Consider the following 16,639-nt stretch of genomic DNA (forward strand, 5'->3'; position numbering starts at 1 on the left):
TATTTGAAGTTAAGGTTTTGCAGTTTTATATGGTTTGACTTGTGATGGTTATCTCTTTTTGCACATCGGCTTATCATCAGCAAATTATTAATCAGTCAAGGGCTCTTCTTGATCCATCCATTACAGGTTTAAAGGGGAAGTCTGCTTCCACATCTTCGAACCCTTTAGGATTAGTTTATTTCAATGTGATATTCCCAACTGAATAGGGATAGAATGAGAAACCGAATAGGGATAGAATTGAGAAACCAATTGAATTTGAATTGTGGTATTTCCTAGGAAATTTCTGAAGACAATAAAATATGCATGGAACTCACTGTTACCACTTAATAGCATTGCACAATAGCCTAAAAGAACCGGCCAAGCTTCAATCATGAAGCCAAAAAGTTCTTGAATTTTTTTAACCGATTTCAGAACTCTGTTCAAAACTCAGTTGTGAACCCAATCCATCCAGCCTTTTGCTGTTTGTGGAGTGATTTGTAATCTCTTTTCTAGTCCGTAAATGTGTCATCCTTACCGTTTGGGTTGGTGCTTAAAGGATATGGGACTTCCATGGAACCACAATTTGGGCAAGTCCAAGAGAAATTAGAAGATACGAAGTGTTCCAATTTATAATTAGATGATATTCCATCTATCAATCATAATGAATCCAATCCGAGTTAGCATATTATATGATACATAAAACAGAGGATGGTTGTGTCAAAGAGCAATCAATTACAAAATATGTTTCTCCATGAAGCTGCAGAAATCCAACTGGGTATTCAATACGGGTAATCAATTTACAGGGTGGGGCTTGTCATTAGGGCATAATCGAGGGGAGGGGGTAGTCATTTACTCCCAAAAAAAAAAAAAAAAAACCCATGTCATGAGAACCAAACAAAAATTACAGCAATTCCAATTGCCAACTTAAAAAAAATTAGTTTAACACATCATGAGTTTTAACTTAAAAAAAACACTTAGATAGCATAATGTGTTTGTCCAGGAACCCTTGCTCCCGAACTTCATGCCATGAACCAGGGGAGGGGGTGGGGCTTGTCATTAGGGCATAATCAAGGGGAGGGGGGAGTAATTTACTAAAAAAAATACAGCAATTCCAATTGCCAATAACATCTCATGAGTTAAACTTGAAAAAAAAAAAAATTACAGCAACTACAGAGCATAATGTGTTGTGTTTCTTCATGAACCCTTGGTTCCGACCTTCATGACATGAATCCTCATAACAGCAGCCATTGGCAAAGTCATACCCCAAACCCATAGATCTTGTATCCGAAATACTCTCCAGCATATGTATCTCCATTCCTGAGTAACAAAATACTTAAACAACAGATTCCAATTGCCAATAACATCTCATGAGTTAAACTTGAAAAAAAAAAATTACAGCAACTACAGAGCATAATGTGTTGTGTTTCTTCATGAACCCTTGGTTCCGACCTTCATGACATGAATCCTCATAACAGCAGCCATTGGCAAAGTCATACCCCAAACCCATAGATCTTGTATCCGAAATACTCTCCAGCATATGTATCTCCATTCCTGAGTAACAAAATACTTAAACAACAGATTGCTTTTAATTAAACTTACAAACAGAAAAATATAATAAAATAACCCAAATGCAGGACAGAACCCACCTAATAACAGGGAAAATACAGCAACTACAGAGCATAATGTCATGAGGGCACAATCGAGGGGAGGGGGGAGTAATTTACTCAAAAAAAAAAAAAGATATATATATTACCATGGCAATTACCAAAAAAAAATAAAATTTACAGCAATTCCAATTGCCATTAATAAAGTTTAACATCTCATGAGTTTAACTTGAAAAAAAAAACATCCCAAATGGAGGACAGAACCCACCTAATAACAGAAAAAATACAGCAACTACAGAGCATAATGTCATGAGGGCATAATCGAGGGGAGGGGAGAGTAATTTACTAAAAAAAAAAAGATACATATATTACCATGGCAATTACCAAAAAAAAAAATAATTTACAGCAATTCCTATTGCCATTAATAAAGTTTAACATCTCATGAGTTTAACTTTAAAAAAAAAACATCCCAAATGGAGGACAGAACCCACCTAATAACAGAAAAAATACAGCAACTACAGAGCATAATGTCATGAGGGCATAATCAAGGGGAGGGGAGAGTAATTTACTAAAAAAAAAAGATACATATATTACCCTGGCAATTACCAAAAAAAAAAAAAATTTACAGCAATTCCAATTGCCATTAATAAAGTTTAACATCTCATGAGTTTAACTTAAAAAAAAAATATATCCCAAATGGAGGACAGAACCCCCCTAATAACAGAAAAAATACAGCAACTACAGAGCATAATGTCATGAGGGCATAATCGAGGGGAGGGGGGAGTAATTTACTAAAAAAAAAAGATACATATATTACCATGGCAATTACCAAAAACAAAAATTGCAGCAATTCCAATTGCCATTAATAAAAGTTTAACATCTCATGAGTTTAACCAAAAAAAATAAATAAATACAGCAACTAGAGAGCATAATGGGTTTCTTCATGAACCCTTGGTTCACCTTCATACCATGAATCATCATAACAGCAGCCATTGGCAAAGTGATACCCCAAACCCATACATCTTGTATCCGAGTCTACCATATGTACCACCATTAATGAAACAAAAAAATTTATGCTGTACCTTTCTTATGTAAGAAATAAAAAAGACAGAAGTAGATTGACAGTGCAACCGGGGTGGGGGTTGGGAGGAGGAAGTAGTAGGAAGAAAGTGACAACACACATGAGATCAAACATACCAGACCAGACCAGAAATCTCTCTCTAATATCTATTCTTCATTGCACTGGCCATTGAAATCATTTGCCGATGCTGATACTACCTGAACAAACATAAGGCACAGTCCACATCAATAGTATTGCACTAAAAAGTACTAACACAAAACCAAATTTCTTAGAAACAAACCTTCTTACAAGTGGACTTGTTATGCCCTAACTCCTTACAGTTGCCACATCTATTCTTCCTTCCACTTGTCATCTCCATTGGATGTTTACTACGACTTTCATTAGGCCGACCCTTTGTAACCACATCCATAGGAATATGGAGATTACGATAAAGGTCATGTGTAGCATTGGCAGAGGGTTGTGGGTCAACACCAAAAGTTTGTGAATTGGATTCACCCATTGCTTGTAAGATTTTCTGATTCACAATCCCCCATGCAACCGTAGCAGAATCACATGCCTCTTGTGAACCACTGATTGTGGCTATCAAACGCCTAACGGCATCTTGGAAAGCCCACATACTTGTTACTGATCCAAAACCTCCATCACTTACTTCTTTGTGACTCGACAAATAATGCCTTGCATCCATGGTCCACCGTTTTAGGAGATATTGGGAAGGTATCTCCTTGAGGTCCGTCTTATGGAAGACTCGCAAGATGTGTTTGCATAACAAACCCATAAACTCAAACAATTTACAGCTACAAGTGACAACACCGGCATCAAGGTCATACCAAACTTCACACTTATACTCTTCGGGAACATCAAAGGGACCCACCAAATATTTTTGCTTTTGACCATGTACTTCCATTAACGAGGCTGTCAATCCTAGTGCTGCAGACCAATGTTTCTTAAAGATTTCAAAAATCTTCCTTGTGTACACTTTAGATGCATGCACCCCAAAGGACTGCCAACTAACAATGGAGGGTTTGTGTTTATACAAGCAAAATTACTACTAGCTTCCCTCTCCCGACGTCTCTCTACAGCCCTTTCGTATTGTCGTGCAAACTTGTACAATGGGATTGATTGCTTAAAGTAACCGCGAAAGTAATAGCTCATCCCCTCGCTTCTTTGTGTAGATGACATGCCGGCAAAGAAAGTACCTCTTAGATATAGTGGTACCCAATGCACCCGTTGCTCGTACATTTTCTTCAGCCACGCATGTTCAACGAGATTATAATTTACTAATAACTCTTGCCAACGTGTCTCAAATTCAATCTCCGTCTTACTACCGTATATACACCTCCCAAAATTCTGTTTGAATGACTGACTCGTCCCATACAAATGGCTCAAGTGTTCCATGCAATGTTTTTGCACATGCCAAGAGCAATACCTATGCTTTGCCCTAGGAAACACATGTGGAATGGCCCTCAACAATGATGGACATTGGTCTGTAATAATTGCAACTGGTGGTCGATCCTCCATTGCTTTCAACCACGTAGAGAATAACCAAATAAACGACTCAATTGTCTCATCAGCTACCAACCCACATCCAAACAAAATACTTTGACCATGATGATTTACTCCGGTAAAGGGACCAAACGGGAAGTGATATCGATTCTTCTTGTATGTTGTATCAAATACCACTACATCCCCAAATACATGATATGCAGCCCTCGCCGCCCCATCAACCCAAAAGATACCCCATATAGTACCATCATCTGTTGTAGCCATTTTGCAAAAGAATTGAGGATCACACAGTTTGGAATGGTGCAAATATTCTATTAACTTTTTTAAGTCCATCCCAAGAAACTTCTGATTGTCTCTTCATAAAATTCTTAAATGCCAACTCTGGCAAACCCACCTTGGAGGCCCCACCAGACATAGATTTCACAACCTCATAAATAGTTGCCGGTCCAATACCACAATCATCTAGAGTGTTTGCAATCTGTACAACCAAGTCTGAGAGCCATTGATGTGAGCGAAGCCGATAAATTTCAGAGGGTTCCACGAGGCTATGGTTGTGGGCTGAAATAAATTGGTCAACAACCAAGCCCCCTTCAATTGATTTTACCCGCAAACGAGCAGGACAACCAACTCTACTATCAGCTCGACGAGTAACATCTTTCCCTTCTTGTCTTTTATCTTTGCAATCCTTAAAACCTTCCCTACTACAAACATACATGCGAGACAAGACATCCCCATCCACGTCCATTCCTTCTTTCCTTTTCCTTGACCTCTCCACTTTAGATTTCTGAACACTAAATCCCATATTCCGAGCATAATTGTTATAAAATTCATATGCAGCGTTTGCATTGGCAAAATACTTCCCAATACATAGTTCCTCATTATGCTCAACAGGATTGTCAAAGTGTTCCGTTGGATCATCAACAAACAAATTTTCTCCCCCATCACCATTCTCACTTGGTTCATCCACAAATACATGATCTACTATATTTCCATTTGTTATATCACTTCCATCATCAACTACCATGTCCCTACTATTTAATTCCTTTTCAATATCTTCCACATCTAATCGAAGAGCTTCCTCCATATCAGAGGGACCTTCATTAGCATACGCATCCTCTACAAAATGAAACACACAGCTAAATGTATCAGAGGGACCTTAATTTCTATTTGTTGTCATTTCAATAGCATTTCAAGGTAAAACTTACCTAAGTCTCTATATGGTATAATAACCTCTGCCATAGATCCATCGACAATAGTATACGATAATCCATCGTCATGTTCCATTTTTTTGTTCCCTCTAAAACTCTGTAAGTATATAAGCATAACATAATTGTTAATGATAATTGATAGAGTAGTCATAATGTGCAACAATAGTCACTCCCATTTCCTTGTAATTTGGTGATGCAATGTGACAGAGCGATGGAAGAAAGCAACCCAATTCAACACATGAAAATTATGTATGCCTAAGCATATATTATACCATTTATTACAAATCAACACATGTATCTCCATGGTGCCTAGATCCAATGGTCCAAAATAAACCCCCAAAAGATTCTTAAATAAACACCCCCTGCTGCCCAATACCTTGACCACACCTCAATATCAATGTTTTTTTTTTGGTAAGAAGTTAATGTCAATGTCGTCCAAATTACTTTTAGGTTCATGATGACCTAACAAGTAATTAATTTCAAACCATATCAAATTGAGCAGTCAGTTGATATGCTTTATACTTTACTAGGCATAGTGACGCCTAACAACCCGAGGCTGGCTCAGGTTCTCATACGAGAATTCTCGTACGGGTCTGAGCCACACAGATGGGATCAGGCTGTGGAACCCACCTCCCTTGGATTGCATCTGTGCAGCTAGGCCATACGCGAATGGTGCTTATACAAGAACCTGAACTGCACTCCAACAACAACCCCCCCCTCCAAAAAAAAAATTCTAGAATGACAAGATTATCCGAAAAGATGAATGCATACTGCCTACTGGGAAGTAGCCAAGGACACAAACCAAATGCCGGTATCCACATTCATATAATCCAACTATTATCTTAAGAAACAGAAATAAAGTTACTGTAGAGACCACCAAACTCATAGACCTTTACAGTAGAAAAAAAGTTACTACAGTGACCACCAAACTCTTAAAACCTTTCAGTAGAACAACATTATAAACTCTTCCATGCTATCTCTGACCTAGAGACCTTAACCTCAGCTTCATACATTGAATTTTCTGAGAGCAAGAGTCGAATTCTACTTATATGGTCTATAATTACTATAAAAAAGTAGGTCCTCAGTTCTGCCCAGTGAACCAACATACCCCCTTCCAAGAAGTTTCTGAAGAGAGATCAAGAAACAAAATTAACAATCATAGTATGACCAACAGAATCTTTTATCACAACTACCTGGGGTAGGCTAGAATACTCACAGATCCACCCAATTATTATCCAACTGAGTTTTCCCTGGTCCACCAGGCAAAGGAAGGTACTGCCTATTGGATTTCTACAGCTATTTCTGCTACAAAACTCTATATAAATAGAGGTCTTTTTTTCTTGGGATAAGACACTAGAATTTTCTTGTATCCCACACAAATAATTAAACAATAAATGAGACCCATATCTAAAACGAAAAAATTGAACAACCTCAATTCATTTGTGTGGCAGCCCTCTATGCTCTATTTATTAGGAAAATTCTTTCTTTGCCATTGATTCCATAGTGAAACATCCGCTATATCTTTGGTATCTATAGGGTTCAAGCATGGAGCCAGGCTCACCAGCACTTCATGCATTAAACAACCACTCTTTTTATACAACAAATAAATATTCACATTTCCCCAACTTTCCTAATTACAAACCCCATACATGACAAGCAAAACTGAAATCACCATCTCGTTGACTCTCTACTGCTTTGTCTACATTAGAATCTGTCATTGTTCTTGTTCCTTTTGACTTCTGCCATTTACCACCTATGACAGTCTTTGACATCTCTAGTTGTCCACTACTCTACTAACAATATGCATGTCATTATTTCTTTTCATTGCACACATAATTCAACAATCATGTTTTTGGTACTTTCCTAATTATCACCTTTATACATAACAAGCAATAATTGAAGCCGCCATCTCTTTGGCAATTTTCTGCTGAGACATTTATGTTCCTTTTTCATAAACTGCTATTCATCACACATGACACTCTTAGGCAGATTGGCAGCTCCAGTTGTGCACAATAATTATGGATATGGGTATCGAAATAGGCTTGAAACAGAGAATATGGACAGGGATGCAACATAGGGCTTGAAGGGAGAAAATAAAGAAAACAGGACTAAGATCAGCAAAATATAATGGAAATTGAGTTGAAGCAATAGGAGGCACCATAAGATTGCAACCCACCGACATGGGATTTCTCTCTAAGTTTAAAGAGTGCAGCTGAACAGAAGGTGTGTTTCTCTCACCAAAACTCAACTTCTTGATTCAGGAACCCGTTAGCAATGAGAGAAAAGGAGATTGGCAGTTTTGTTTAGCCATATAAAAGCTGCAGTTATGGGCTTTGATGATTTCCCTAAACCTCATTCTCAGAAATCCTGATCAGTATCTTGGATTAAATCCAAGAGTCTAGTCATTCCATGGTAGCCCCAGGTTACAGAGAAAATCAATTGCTAACATGGAGGCTCTCTATTCTTATCCTCCCTATATAATCTAACCGATAGCCTATTTTCCCCTTTCTTTGCTGCTGCCATAGGTTTTGAAATACTTCTATACTGCTGCTGGATTAAACATGTTTAAAGAACAAAAAAATGAAGTATACCTGCGGTGAAGATGTTGTATCCAAAATGCAGTGGTCTTCAGAGCTCGTGAACAGGGTATTTTCAAGCTTCAAAAAATAAAACCCACATCCAATCATTCACAAGGCCAGAAAGAGCGAGAGAGCGAGAGAGAAAGATAGAGACAGCGAGAGAGAAAGACAGAGAGGGAGAGAGCGAGAGAGAGAGAGAGCAGCAGACGTTACCTGTTGCTTCTCCTGCAGGTTGTTGATGACATTCCAAGTGGGAAGCACGAATCCGCTGAGAACCCTAGGAGACTGAGGGGAGAAGACGAAAGGGTGTTTTACGTTTTTTAACTGTATTAGGTATTTTTTTTTTCAATTATAGATAGGTATTTCTTTTTTAGTAAGAGAATACATATTTCATATAAAAAAGAATACGTATTTAAGTATATACCATTGTATACCAAATCAATGCATCATATTTAACTGTTTTAATCCTACCGTCCGAAAACTATCCCTCACAAGATTCTTAAATGGGGTGGACAGACCAGGAAACCCCCGCCCTAAGTTTAATTAGTTAAATAAAAACTAGTGATTTTATGAATGAAGCAATCCCTTCGAATGATTGGGTCGTACGTTTGAGCACTGTTGTTACCGGTTCAATTTCAATACCAATCCGATACGAGACCGATCCATATCGTATCAATATCGATGATACCATACGCAATATATTTCTATGATGATCACGCCATATCACGATCAGATCATTTCATATCACGGGCTCACGATATAGTGCGATCCCACGATATGGTGTAATCTGATCATGATAAAAGCATATGGTTAATTTGATGGGCAAAGTAGTAATTTTCTTAATGGTTTCCCCACTGCCGCCACTACCATCACCCCTATCACTACCATGTCACCACCATCACCTTCCTAGTTCTGTCCCCCCCCCCCCCCAAAGAAATGTAGGGAATCTATTCTAAAAAATTGAGCTATCAAATGGAATTTGTTCTTATTTTTAAAATATTTTATATTGATACAACTAAAACAATTTCAATTCGTTGATCAAAAGTCTATTTGTTGACTATTTCATGAAATCAAACTGAAGTTGAAAATAGAAATCATACATTTTGAGGCCTAGAAAATGGGTTTTTGACTTTCTTTTTTATATTGTCGATTTTACTAGTTTACCTCATGAATTACTTTCACTAAAACACCACTCAAAATGATACTTGTGCAGTGTGATTTGGACCTAAGTTTGCAAGTGTACACTGAATATTGTTGTACACCAGTTCTATTATAAACACTGATTATAAATAATTTAGCTACTGATAATGTAAATATATATACAATTAAAACAATCAAACATACATTAGATTAGAGAAATAAAGTATAGAACAACTCACCACCAAATACATGGAGTGTCTTGGTTGGTCTAATCTATGAGTTGTGTATCATTGATGATGTTAGTGACGTTCATTCGAATGCAACACATTCATATCCCATGACATATTTTATGTCTGATAGTATGTACTAATTCTTCCAAGACTTAGATTTGGGAGAACAAACTATTAACTTCAAGCTACAATCACACAAACAAAATGTAGAAGGGTTGAATGAGTAGAAGCATGCAAAAAATATGAAGATCAAACGATTTGGCCAACAAATTCCTATTGGCAATGTACAAAACTTACGAAATCTATCGAAAATTTGAAATAAGATCAGTACCTAGTATGAACCACTTTCAACCCTTCGTTTTGTCTAGGACAAGGTAAAAAATGAGTTGTCTTAGTCGAAATTGACCAAAACTAAAAACCATGGTTACACCCATATATTAGTCTGCCACTCATGAAGGCCTTTGTATACTTATACGTAGGGATGTAAATGGATCAAATTCGGTTGGATAGTGGCAATATCATATTCGTATTCGTTTATATTCGGACAGATTTAGATAATATCCTAATGGTTTTCGGACAAATTCGAATAATTTTCAAATAATATTTTTTTAATACGGATTCTCCAAAATAGATATGAAGTAGATCGAATACGAATTTTCGGGCATTTGACATCTTTATCGTTTTTATGATGAGGGCTAGGGTTGAGACTTGAGAGTTCAACAACTACCTTTTCTTATACTCTTCTTAGTCTTTGGTTTTTTCTCATAGATATGTGATTCCTTGTATCACATTGCATAAATCAATATATATAAACCAATAAAAAATATAGAAAAATAATCACATTATCTTAACTTATAAAATTATAAAAATAAGATAAAAAAATCCAATAAGATAACTTAAAAGGATAGACGGACACATAGATATATTTAAAATATTTTATTACTGTCGGATTGCTAAACGAATCGAAGAATAATCGATTAGATAGGGGGATTATCATATTCGTATCCGATTAGTTTTGGACAAATATGAACACGGATCGAATACAAATTTTCGAATATCTGTTGACATCTCTACTCATACGGAGATTATTAAACCTGATCATTTTTGTCATAAGAAAAAAATTATTTGGAATTTTTTTTTTTTAATTCATGCCAAACAAAGTTGGCCACGTGGAAAAATAGTTTTAACTCTTTTTTTCAGAAAATATCAATACATAGGAGGGAATAAGATTGAATATAAATTTAAAATTCAACACATGATTAATCCAAAGCATTCCCTAAATATGCAATGGTTGTAATGATCATATTGCCCTTTTCTATACGATACGCGTGTGTATGAGTAGGGGTGTCAATTGGTCCGGTTCTGGGCTATCGATCCGGTTCTCTAGCGATTTCGGTTCTAAGGTGTGAAGACCAGATCCGGACCAATAAGCTCACCGATTCAAAATCTTAGATCCAGGACCATTAACTAATAGGTGGTCTGGTTCCGGTTCTTATTCGGATCCAAACATGCCCTTGTTGAGCAGCCTAATGTAAAGCATTTTTTTAATTGGAACGAGAAATCTCAAGCAAGCTAGAATCTTTCAAAAGCAATTCATTAACTACTAGTGTGTGTCCTCTATGTGCAACAGATATGAGAGGAGTAGTAGAATACTAGAATTTGAGGGGCTAAGTGTCTTTCTTAGTATTGGGTCATGTTCTAATAGCAATTGGACAACAACTGTATAATAAAAATCACTTTAACCGTATGTTAAAATAGCAAAGATTATCTTTTAACATTTTAAAACAGAAAAAATAGTGCAAGAAGAGTTCAAGTGTATGCATTTCTTCCGGTTCCAACGGTTTCGGAGACCAGACCAAATCCGGACCAATAACCTATCACTAAGACTAGATCCGGACCAATCAGCTATTGGATGGGTCAATTCTGATTCCTAGCAGGGTAGTTTCGGTCTAGTTATCGGTTTCGATCCAAAATTGACACCCCTAGTATGAGACAGAGACTAAAGAGAGCATTCGGCTTTAGAGTGGATTGATCGGATTGTGTCGATCCTATTGGGCCAATTACCTTTTACCAAAAAAAAAATATTTTGGGATAGGCAAATGAATTGATTAAGAAAATATTTTAAAATAAAAAAATATAAAAAATATAAAGAAAATACATATCAAAAGAAATTAACAAATAAATTTCTTACTGAATATTAAACATAATTAAACCTAAATTTTACAATAAATGTGTAACAAGCTTGGCTTGCAAGATTGTAAGCCTTACTGGTTTGTCCCTTATCTTATCCTCAAAATTCAATTTAATCAGGGTAAAAAAGAGTTTTCTGTTAATAGATAATTATGGAATCAGAGTTATCTCTCTCGTTCTAACGGTCGGAATCGCATGGAGAATCTCTCGGTGAGCCCGTAGCTCTCCCGCCGTCTCGCTGTCATCTCAGCCTGGTGAACCGACACCTGGTGGAATCCTAATTCCATCTGTTGGAAGGCGTCCTGGTACAATCACAGAGCAGTCCTGGGTTAGAAGCTCCTGCTTTAACGGTCGGATTCGCATGGAGAGGAAGACCTTCCGCTGGACATTGGGAGTTGCTGGACTTTCGTCATTATCGTGCTGCTGGTTTCGACGGGTTCAGGGGTTTCTCGCAAAAACCCTTTGCTACGCATTGGTTCTCGGGAGTTCTACGTTATTGCTGAATAGTTTCTTCAATCGACTGGAGAGTTTGAGCGGAGCCAAGGCCAGAGGTAGGCGCAGAGAAGTGCAGGTAACATCTTCCCCTAACTCTCGACCAACTCCCTCAACCCCCAACCATCTCTGGTGTCTCTCTCTACGTTTTCTCTCTGCATACCCCATCTGAGAAGGGTGTTTAAAAAAAAAAAAAAAGCAGACAAAAATCTACGGTCAGATCGCCATCTTGGCTTACTCCCCGATGCCCAGCACCGACTACCTTCACCAACATACCTGTACTCGAATTTTTATCTTATGCAGTAACTGCATCGTGCCGCTGCTGCAGAGGCCATGTGCACCATGTGAGGTCTACTGTGTCACATGGCCTCTGCTGCGTCGCACGATGCAGTACTGCACCGTGCAATTACGAGAGAGGATAACGATTCACCTCTACTCCCGGTACTCACCTCTACCCATCTCGTCTATCACTCCCCCACCCTCTACGCTATTTCTTCACATCCCCCGACCTCCGCCGATCTACTCCATCACCGCATCCCGCACCCTATTCCCGAATATCCCCCATATCTCACCCAGCTCTTTACCCTGCTCTCTCCCCACTTCTATCTCCGCAACCCCGAATAGGCCCTTTTTATCTAGTTTGTTTGTTATATATTTTTATCTTTCCCTTATATCTATTAGCTTGGTGCGTCAGGTCGGCAGCCTGCACCATATTATACTATGCTAATCCTTTTTGGCACGGATCCTTTCTCGAGTGTTTTACTAATATTTAAGTTTTCCAATGTCAGTGATTATGTTTTATTAATATTTAAGTTTTCCAATGTCAGTGATTATGCGACATTTGCTAGGGCATCTCTGTAAGGGATGCTCGCATTGGAGCCCATATGCGGTGACAAGTAGTAAAGGGCTCTTACACCATGGTTTTGTGTAGGTTAAGAAGCTTTCCCAAAAGCGTAAGATTAGATTAGCTTATTGGAACATTGGTTCTTTAACAGGCAAGAGTCTGGAATTGATTGATGTAATGAGAAGAAGAATGATTAATATTGCATGTATTCAAGAGACTAGATGGAAGGGTGAGAAAGCTAAGGAGTTGGACGACATTAAACCATGGTATATAGGAGAGCAAAATAATAAAAATGGAGCGGGCATAGTAGTGGATAAAGCTCTAAAGAAAGATGTAGTCGATGTTAAAAGAATTGGAGATAGGATTATATTCATCAAACTTGTATTGGAGAAAGAGGTAGTCAATATTGGCACTGCTTACACCCCCCAAGTAGGATTGGACGAAAGTAGAAAGTTACAATTATGGGAACATTTGGATGGATTAGTACAAGATATTAGTCAAGGAGAAAAGATTATTATTCGGGGTGATCTGAATGGTCATGTAGGGAGAGATCGTAGAGGGCCTAGAGGCTATGAAAGTGTGTATGGAGGTTGTGGATTTGGTTAGAGGAATGAGGAGGGTATCTTAGTTTTGGATTTTGCGGTTGCTTATGATCTATCCATTGTGAACACCTACTTTGAAAAGAGAAAGGAGCATTTAGTCACCTACAGAAGTGGACATCATAATATCCAAATAGATTTCTTCCTAATTAGAAGGGCTAGAAAGTTATACCAGGGGAGAGCTTAACTACTCAACATAGATTGGTGGTCATGGATATATGTCTCATCACATAGGATCTTAAGATAAGGGAGCCTATCTTCCCTAAGGTAAGATGGTGGTAATGTAAGACTAGATTAGGGTTAATCTAGCCCCAGATAACCCACAAATCAAAATAGCTACAAAGGATAGTATTGGAAAGTTTAGGAATTCAAACCAAACCAGCATGTAGAATGACTCCAAACTCAGATCGAGTGGAGATGATGGTGAAGAGAATCTACACTCCAAATTTCAGCCAATTCTGATGGCTAGAGGCTGAGATATGAATATTAACCCAAAATTAGAAGGTTATGCAATAACTTGCATACCAGCACTGTGTTTGGGGTCCAAGGAGGATTGAGTGTAGGCCTTGAAGGGATGAAACATTGCTGCAAGTTTGGTTCAGTTCTGATGGACAGAAGTGGAGATATGAGTTGGGGATAAAAATAGAAGGTTGGTGCTGTAGAACAATCCAGCCAATAGAAGGGCCTGCAACAGGGATTGAGTGGAGTGTCTGGTGGTGTGATTCAGCTCTCCAAATCTCAACAGATTCTGATGGAGGGTTATGGAGATATAAAACTCAGAAGTTGAAGCAACAATTCAACTTGCAGGAACAGCAGCAGCCTTCAATCGATTAGTAGCAGCCTTTGGAATAAACTGAGGATGGATTCTGATCTTCTGGCTGAGTCCTTAATGAATTGTTGCAGTCACAACTCACAACACAGAGGGAATATGGTTCGGTTGGATGTAGAGGATAGGAAAATAGAAGGTAAGGGATAAGGAGATTTGGCTCTCACCAGCCAGGCTCTCTCATCCCTTCATGGGTTTCGGCTCTCACCAGCCTAGCCCTCTGCCCTTCATCCTCACAATGGGATAAGAAACTTGCTCAAAGCAATACTCAATCATTCACTAAATCGTCGAGAGCTTCTATGGGTTGTTACATATAATAGACTCAAGGGGATGAGTCTAAAATAGAAAGAAATAAAATGACAGTCTTTTATATGGCTGAGACTTGCTTTACAAGTATAAAACTGAATTAGAAACTAACTGAAATAGAAAGCTTACTTGACTAAGTTACTAAAATAGAAAATAGAAACAAAATACCTATTAAAATAGAAATTAAACTAACTCCTAAATCCCCATGCATAGACAAATTTGACCCTTCTAAGAAGTCTTCACACGATTTGGTCTTGGGCCCCACAGGATCTTCTAGTAGTATTCACACCAAGGCAATATAGGGGCTGTGACACTGTTTATGTGAACAGTGTTTTGGCCTCTTTTTCTTCATTTTTTGTCCTACATCAGGTGGAACTTGAAAGAGACTTCTTGAAGTCATTTACTAACAAAGTGGTCAAACGAGGAAAAAAGGACTTGGAGGGAGACACTAATTTGTTGTGGAACGAGATGTCTACGTGTATTAAGAAGGTGGCTAAAGAGGTCCTCGGGGAAGTGAAAGGAAAACATCATTTTCCTAAGGAGACTTGGTGGTGGGATGATGAGGTCCAAACAACCATTAAGACTAAGAAAGCTAGTTTCAAGAATTGGCAAAGGACCAAAGATGTAGAAGATCTAAAAATGTATAGATCTGCCAGAAATGAAGCTAAGAAGACTGTGGGGAATGCAAGGGCAAAGAAATATGAAGATCTCTATAACAATCTCAACACCAAGGAAGGGGAAAAAGCTATCTATAAGATAGCTAGAATGAGTAGAGATTTTGACAATGTTAACTGCATTAAAGTGATGATGGTAGAGTCCTAGTAAGGGATGAGGGCATCGAGGAGTGATGGAATGGTTATTGCTACATCCTACTTAATGAAACCATTCCGAGTTATAGTGGATCGGAAGAAGGCATTACCCATCAAGACACCTGTCGGAGGTATATATGTAAAATTAGGGTTTTTGAAGTAAAAGAATCATTAAGAAAGATGAAAATAGCCAAGGCTCCAGGCCTAGATGGGGTCCCAATAGAAGTGTGGAAGAGCCTAGGAATCTGTGGCTTATCTTGGCTAACCAAGCTGTTTAATAAGATTATATGCATTGGGAGAATGCTAGATGAATGGAGGAGAAACATTGTGGTCCGGATTTGCAAAAATAAAGGCGATGTCCAAAGTTGTAACAACTATAGAGACATAAAACTAATGAGTCATACCGTGAAATTATGGGGGAGGGTTATTGAGACACACCTGATAAAAGAAACCACTATTTTAGAGAACCAATTTGGTTTTATGCCATGAAGTTCCACAACATAAGCTATCTACCTGCTTAGGAGACTTATAGAAAGATTTAGAGAGAGAGCAAAAAGGATCTCCATATGGTCTTTATTGACCTAGAAAAAGCTTATGATAGAGTCCCTAGAGATTTAATCTAGCATGTGCTATAGAAAAGTAGTGTTTCAAGTAAATGCGCGAACATAATTAAGGATATGTATGATGGTGTGTTGACTAGTGTAAGAACCGTTGGGGGGGTCAAGGTAGTGAATTCCCAATTATAGCTGGATAACATCAAGGTTCAGCTTTAAGCCCTTATTTGTTTGCGCTTATCATGGATGGGTTAACCAGAGACATCTAAGACGAGGCTCTGTGGTGCATGCGTTTTGCTCATGACATTGTTTTGGTGGATGAAACAAAAGTTGGAATTAACGCCAAACTGGAGTAATGGACATCTACCTTGGAATCAAAAGGTTTTAAGATAAGTAGAACGAAGACAGAGTATATGAGGTGTAACTTTAGTAACTTTGGGACGGATAATAAGAGGGTAAAAGTTGATGAGTTGGAGATTCCGCAAAGCGATCATTTTAGGTATCTAGGATCTATCATCTGTAAGGAAGATGATATAGAAGAGGATGTCTTGCAGAGGATTAAAGTAGGATGGATGAAATGGAGAGGGGCATCCGAAGTGTTATGTGATTGACGGATTCCTTTAAAGCTTAAAGGAAAATTTTATAGGAAAGTCATAAGACTGGCTATGATGTATGGCGCGAAGTGTTGGGCAATT

General features: G+C 38.1%; 1 protein-coding gene and 1 pseudogene across 1 annotated transcript; one reads left to right on the forward strand and one right to left on the reverse strand.

Annotated features, from left to right (window-relative positions):
• Positions 1-2,810: 2,810 nt before the first annotated feature.
• On the reverse strand, positions 2,811-4,431 carry LOC122654866 (protein FAR1-RELATED SEQUENCE 5-like). The gene is made up of 3 exons (XM_043849134.1): positions 3,699-4,431; positions 2,945-3,591; positions 2,811-2,861 (listed from the first exon to the last, which is right to left on the reverse strand). Exons 1-3 carry the CDS (start codon positions 4,429-4,431, stop codon positions 2,811-2,813), a joined length of 1,431 nt encoding a protein of 476 aa, XP_043705069.1.
• A 7,444-nt stretch (positions 4,432-11,875) lies between these two features.
• LOC122654867 lies at positions 11,876-13,683 on the forward strand (annotated as a pseudogene).
• Positions 13,684-16,639: the final 2,956 nt, after the last annotated feature.

The sequence above is a fragment of the Telopea speciosissima genome, chromosome 3 (assembly GCF_018873765.1).
Source record: "Telopea speciosissima isolate NSW1024214 ecotype Mountain lineage chromosome 3, Tspe_v1, whole genome shotgun sequence".
Classification (NCBI taxonomy): domain Eukaryota; kingdom Viridiplantae; phylum Streptophyta; class Magnoliopsida; order Proteales; family Proteaceae; genus Telopea; species Telopea speciosissima.

What these genes read in the sequence shown, in the direction of transcription:
- LOC122654866 (XM_043849134.1), bottom strand. Translation starts at nt 4,431, where the DNA reads ATGGCTACAACAGATGATGGTACTATATGGGGTATCTTTTGGGTTGAT. An exon ending in AGCTAGTAGTAATTTTGCTT is followed by an intron (nt 3,592 to 3,698) that starts GTATAAACACAA and finishes ATTGGTCTGCAG; the next exon opens with CACTAGGATTGACAGCCTCG. An exon ending in ACAAGTCCACTTGTAAGAAG is followed by an intron (nt 2,862 to 2,944) that starts GTTTGTTTCTAA and finishes ATGTTTGTTCAG; the next exon opens with GTAGTATCAGCATCGGCAAA.